Below are 6,064 nucleotides of genomic sequence, written 5' to 3' on the forward strand. Positions count from 1 at the left end.
ACAATGTTTGGTTTTCAGAAGAAAAAAAAAATTTTAGGTGGTCAAATTACTAAATTGGACATTTGATATAATATACCCCATTCTTTCTATGTTTGTACATCACTCAAAAGTATCGAATTCTTATCAACTGATATTAGTCTTGTATGAGTGACGATACAACTTGTCGGTCAAGCGGTGCGATTAAATGTTCTCTATCCTTTTTTATGCATAGTAGTGGGTACATTATGTCAGTCGGACGTCATCACCACGTGAAAGAATAAACAAATGGTTAGAAGTGATTATGACAGTTAATGAAATATTCGATCGTTTTAAAAGCTTAAGATCTATTGTTTCCGATCAAAACATGTCATTACTTGCATGAAATCATAAATTACGTTACTAACGTGTTAGATGAATCAAATCAAGTTACAATTAATTGATGACACGTTATGTATGGCTCGAAAGTTATACACGTGCGATTAAATGATTAACGATCGACTCCACTTCACCTCTCTAATTGTATACACGTAGAATCAAACAATTGGACGATCAGACAAAACTACATACTACTCGAAGATCCTAAATCCGAACATCCCGTTGTCTTAGTAACAGCTTATAGCCTAAATTTAGTACATGAAGTTAAGCAATTGCAACAAGATTCCAAAGTATCCAAGGGGTATATATGTCAAAAGACGTTTTGAAAATAGAAAATAATAATAATTTCTAAAAAGCCAATTTATTTTCTGTAAAATTAGACTCATATATGGCAAGTGTCAACCATCCAAGTATCCTCAGGGCTCAAGGTAAAACCCCCTCTTTCCTCCCCCTCTCCTCCCTATAAATATAACCCCCTTCTCCTCCTTCACCTTCTCCTCCTTCACCTTCTCCCTGCCCTTTTCTCTCTCAAACTGTCCATCACATTACATCCAAGCTTCTTTCTCTCAGTTCTCTCTCTCTCTCTTTCGCCATCGAAGCTCCTCTGGCTTTCCAGACCACCCCAGATTTCGTCACCTTTCATCACTCTGGTGAGTTATCGTCACTTATTATCTTCCCTTTTCTGAAATTCTAGCCTCTACACAGAAATAGCTTCACTCTAAGATTGATTATGTAATTGTTTTCTTTTTCGTTTTTACATATTGATAACCATGAATCCATTATCGTCTTCATTACCATCACCCCCTTCTCTGCATGTTCTTTTCCTTTTCCTACGAATTTCCTCTATTTTATTCTGGTATATTAGCTTTTGAGTTTCATGAATTTGTGATTATTTTCTTTTATTTTGGGAGTTTGGTTTTTTTTTTTCACGGTTTTTTTATTAGTGGGAAAGTGTGCCGGGAAAAACGAAAAAGCGGTTGGTGGTCGTTTGAACTCACCTGACGCGAGCCACGAGCAGGTGAGACGGACTCGCCACGGTAGGCGGTGGACATGAAGCCCTCACGCGCCGTCTTTGCTGGCTATCCCCGAGTTCTCAAACCGCTCTGCGGTTGGACTCTGAACCTCATAAAGGCCCACACGTGTCCTCAAACGGGCCTACCTCTGGACTGGACCCGGAGGCCCATTGACTAGTAAAACGTATAAAACTCGGTCACCGTTTCGCAGATCTACGACTCTCAACTGTCAGTTTGAATGTCGGTGCCGGGTGCCACTTGGACGGCGGAGATTCTAAAAACCACCGACTCATCAGATCTGTTAGAGTAGACCCCACACCCGTATGTGCCTGTCATTTTCTTCTTTCTCTGGTAAAATGACTGGTACCTGAAAAACCGTTAATCACCGTTGATATCTTAATTCTCTTAAAAAAAAAAATTCATAAAAACATTTGTTTCTGCTTTAATTTCATTTTCAACTGTAAAAAAAGACGGCAACTTTTACTATATTTCGGAGTAATTGCACTAAATTCATAAATGTTTTTGGTAGAGATGTTCGCTTTCTCTCGTAGTTTTGGTTTAACTCTATGCTTAAAGTCTACTGTTTTAAGGTTAGTTTATCATGATATTTTCTTTTTCATTTATAGGGTCTTTGACCCATAGATTAGTAAGTTATTGGTCTCTTCTTACTCTTTCCTGTGTGATCGACCTGGAGACACATGTTCTTTGTTTGTAGTACTAAGCTTTTACGAGTGTTGTAATTGAGTTTGTCCCTCGATTGATGAATTATTTCATTTTTCTCTAAAAATCATGGCATTTTACTAGTTTACTAATTTTTGGAATGTCATATGTTCTTACACTAATAAAACGCACCGTTGTTTTGTCATCGTGTTATGGTATACACTTGCTTGAGTTGTTCTCACACAGCACCTTTGTTGCTAACATAAACTCACCTGGTGCACTGAGGTTTACCCCGATAGTGATAGCATTATTGAATCAGGTCGCATTTCATTTCACTTCGTGGTAGTTACATTGGATTCCGATGCTTTCGTCGTATCCAGAATGTCTGCTTCTATCTTCTTGAGGTACCCTTTTCCCTTTTCCTTTTGGTCTAAAGTTGTATAATCAAATGTCTAGACGTGTCCACGGCATATCGATCCACCACTTCTGGAATTGACACGTTGAATATGTCTGCTTGTACTTTGTCTCTAAAATCCTATTCGTATATCAGTTTTCATCAGACCAATTAGTTAATCCTCCTCGTGTGTTTCATTGTTTACTAAATTTTCAACGCAGATGAACTTTCTGGGTAAGAAAACTCAAGGAGTCAAGTAATTTGTTTCTTTTTCTTTGTCTTAAAAGGACTTGTCATGGTGTGGCTGTCTTAGGATACACGTGTGTGTATCCATGGTATCTGTGTGCTCCTATTGATTTAGTAGTCTGTTCTGGTTTCATCTGCTCAATCAATCATCCAATGACCGCAGTTGCGTTTTTGACAAAGAACTTTGTCGTATAAGAAGCATCTGTATTTTGGCTTTACGCTTGAGTCACAGTGATCGAGTCCATCTGTAGGTGTAAAGTTTTTCTTGTTCTGGTTTTTGATGAAGTAGCTTGTTCCTGTGCTAACTTATTCATTTACTTCATGCTATCAACCCTGATCAATGATTTCAGTCATTGATTAGATTCTTTCATCCACAAGAGTGAGAGAGAGCCACATAGTTATACTTGCTCCACAGATATGTATAATAATTTAGCCACCCATCATATGTATGCATGTTCTTTCATGTGGATTTATAGGTTATGACAGCCATATATGCATATATACATATGCTATTTCAGTCAGTGGAAAACCATGAAGCATTATTTCGAACTTGAAGATGAACCGGTTAGGTTAATTCACTAGAATATTGATTATCTTTCTGTTTTTTTGAAACACAATGATGGCTACCCTCCTTAATTTAAATTTTGATCTTTTTGTACTGTGTCTGTACGTACGTGGTGTTCCCACTGGCGATCGACTTGCTGTATATATATTAGTTCTGCACTTATGGCTGCCTTAATTATTAAGCGAGAGATAGATTACTCATTCTTGATTAGGTAATTTGTTAATTAGTTAAGTAGAAGACGATCAGTTGGAATGAAGCCAGATAGTAGTTAGGGTAGAGCCAAAAGAGCCAACAACAAATACATTGTATATTGAGTTTGATGGAGGTTTTGTTTTCCTGTATGTGATCTGTCTTTGTCATTCTGAATCAGCTTTGATAGATGACTCCCTTGCTAGACAAAGTCCTTTTAGATTTTACATGTAATGTCTAGTCACTAAATCCAATTAACTATTCGAGCCTCTAATCAAATTGTCCCCCCCCTTGTTCCTGTTCTTGTTTTGTTACTTGCTAAGCTAGCCTTAGCTTGCTCTTGTGTGAAACTTTATATATGAAAGATGTTGTGTTTGGAAAAGGACATTATCTCTTAGAAATGATAGATTCATGTTCTGTTACTTCCGTTGGAAAAGGACATGTCTTAATTTATCATTCTGAAAATAGTTGCAACACCTGTTACAATTTTTGAATAATTAATTCATCAAAGTAGTCTTAGTCTAGCTAATTACCATTATTATTTTCTTTGTTGTTTGACTGATGGTCTAGCTAATTAATCAAGAATACAGTTTAGATCCAAAGTACCTGTATTGCTTCTTTTTTGACAATGACTTCTCTAATTGTTTAGTCAATCACATGAACTTGTTGAACTAACAAATAATTTTGATTTGTTTTTTAACTTATTGAATTATAAACACGAGGATGATTTATTTTAGAAACAACTAATCTGTGAAATGGTGTACTACCGACGTCCATTGAGATCTTAGCTGGATCATTGACACTATTCATTACTGACTATACATGTGGAATTTGTTGTTTTGGTGTCTGTGATGCTAGATTCACTACCATGACGAACTTCGCTAAGCTGAACCTGCAGGCAATGGGCTTCCAGAGATCATCGACACCTGATAAGCAAAAGGTGCAACCTGTCAGTTCAAAAGTACTCAACAACGACGAGAATATTGGTGATCTTACCTTGGCATCAATAGCCTCAAACCTGCATGATATTTCCGCCATTGTTAATACACCCATCCCCTCATCAGATTTAGCTTACAGTTCATGGGTGGTACGTCTTTCTTGCTTTCCTGGCTTTAAAGTGAAGACACAAAAAATGCACTGCTTTAGTTGGTTACTACTTTACTACTATGTTAATATCAGTCAAGCTAACTTGTTTGGGAAATTTCTTAGCTTTAAATTGTTCTTTTAATTCTTGGTATTAATCCTTTTGTGGATATGAATTCAATTAGGTGGAGCACCCTTCTGCACTAGGCTCATTTGATAGGATGATGAAAGCTGCAAAAGGGAAGAGGATTGTTGTCTTTTTAGACTATGACGGCACTCTCTCACCGATTGTTGATGATCCGGATCGTGCTTTCATGTCCAGTGAGGTGAATATAAGTTTCAGTTAATTTCTTAATGAAGTGTTTAGCTATCTATTATACTCTCCCAAAATTCTCCTTATTCATTATACATCCATTTACATGATAGATGAGAGCAGCAGTGCGCGAAGTTGCCAAATATTTTCCAACAGCAGTAATCAGCGGGAGGAGTAGAGACAAGGTAATGAGTCCATGATTATCTTTTAGTTTCGACTCTGTTTTGGATTTCCAATGAGTACCCTCTAAATAACCATTTTCTCAATTGGCAATGATCAGGTCAAAGGATTTGTACAGTTAAGCAATGTATATTATGCCGGCAGCCACGGGATGGACATTATGGTCCCCTCAAAGCCGCTAAAGCCCTGTGATGCCAAGAACCAAGCCACAGCCTCAACGTTGGATAAGGTCAGTCCCCTACATGCAACGTTCCTATATTTCCTTTTGCCTCCTTAATAAAGAACTGGTAATTAATATGTGATATGTTAATCTTGCAGGAGAGTGACATGCTCTTTCAACCTGCCAAAAGATTCCTGCCTGCAATCCAAGAGGTAAACAAAATTTTAGAGTGATTAGCCAAGTACATATGCCTTAACCTCACATACAAGGAACAATCGTTTCCTTGCAATTGCAGTAGTCCTCACTCAACAGATAAAATTAATCCTAGTGTTTGTGACATGATAGATACGCATAGTGTTGGATGAAATAGCAAGAAAGATTGAAGGTGCAAGAGTAGAGGACAATAGATTCTGCATCAGTGTACATTACCGGAATGTCCGGGAAGAGGTAGAAATATATAGCCTAATGACTCATCTCATTGTTATCTTTATATTCAGTTATACATGAAAATTTCTAAAATTTATGCCCCCTTCCAGGATTATGACATATTAGAAGAAAAGGTGAAGGCTGTGATTGAAACCTATCCTGAGTTTCACCTGACTCGGGGTAAAAAGGTAGGATAAATAATCCACAAGTTATGTTAGCCTTTTAAGGAAGACATAGTAGATTGTTAGATTAATTATATGTGATCCTTTTAGGTCCTGGAGGTACGACCATCTATAGAATGGAACAAAGGGCATGCGCTTGAATATCTACTTGACACCCTTGGATTCAGTAACTCAGGTGACGTCCTCCCATTGTACATAGGGGATGATCGAACAGATGAAGATGCTTTCAAGGTGATAGAAGCCAGAGGACAGGGATTTTCTATAATCGTGTCCTCCACCCCAAAGGAAACCAAAGCTGC

At 37.6% G+C, this 6,064-nt stretch overlaps 1 protein-coding gene across 1 annotated transcript in view; it reads left to right on the plus strand.

Annotated features, from left to right (window-relative positions):
- The first annotated feature begins 4,261 nt into the window (after positions 1-4,261).
- The window catches only part of LOC101297395 (probable trehalose-phosphate phosphatase D-like), a 2,333-nt gene continuing 530 nt past the window's right edge, over positions 4,262-6,064 (plus strand). Inside the window, exons 1-8 of the mRNA XM_004309107.1 lie at positions 4,262-4,508; positions 4,690-4,830; positions 4,931-5,002; positions 5,098-5,226; positions 5,316-5,369; positions 5,503-5,604; positions 5,694-5,771; positions 5,856-6,062. Coding sequence (XP_004309155.1) covers positions 4,290-4,508; positions 4,690-4,830; positions 4,931-5,002; positions 5,098-5,226; positions 5,316-5,369; positions 5,503-5,604; positions 5,694-5,771; positions 5,856-6,062 — 1,002 coding nt within the window. The 5' untranslated portion in view covers positions 4,262-4,289. The remainder of the gene's footprint in view (positions 4,509-4,689; positions 4,831-4,930; positions 5,003-5,097; positions 5,227-5,315; positions 5,370-5,502; positions 5,605-5,693; positions 5,772-5,855; positions 6,063-6,064) is intronic.

This window comes from Fragaria vesca, linkage group LG7, assembly GCF_000184155.1.
Source record: "Fragaria vesca subsp. vesca linkage group LG7, FraVesHawaii_1.0, whole genome shotgun sequence".
NCBI classification, from domain to species: domain Eukaryota; kingdom Viridiplantae; phylum Streptophyta; class Magnoliopsida; order Rosales; family Rosaceae; genus Fragaria; species Fragaria vesca.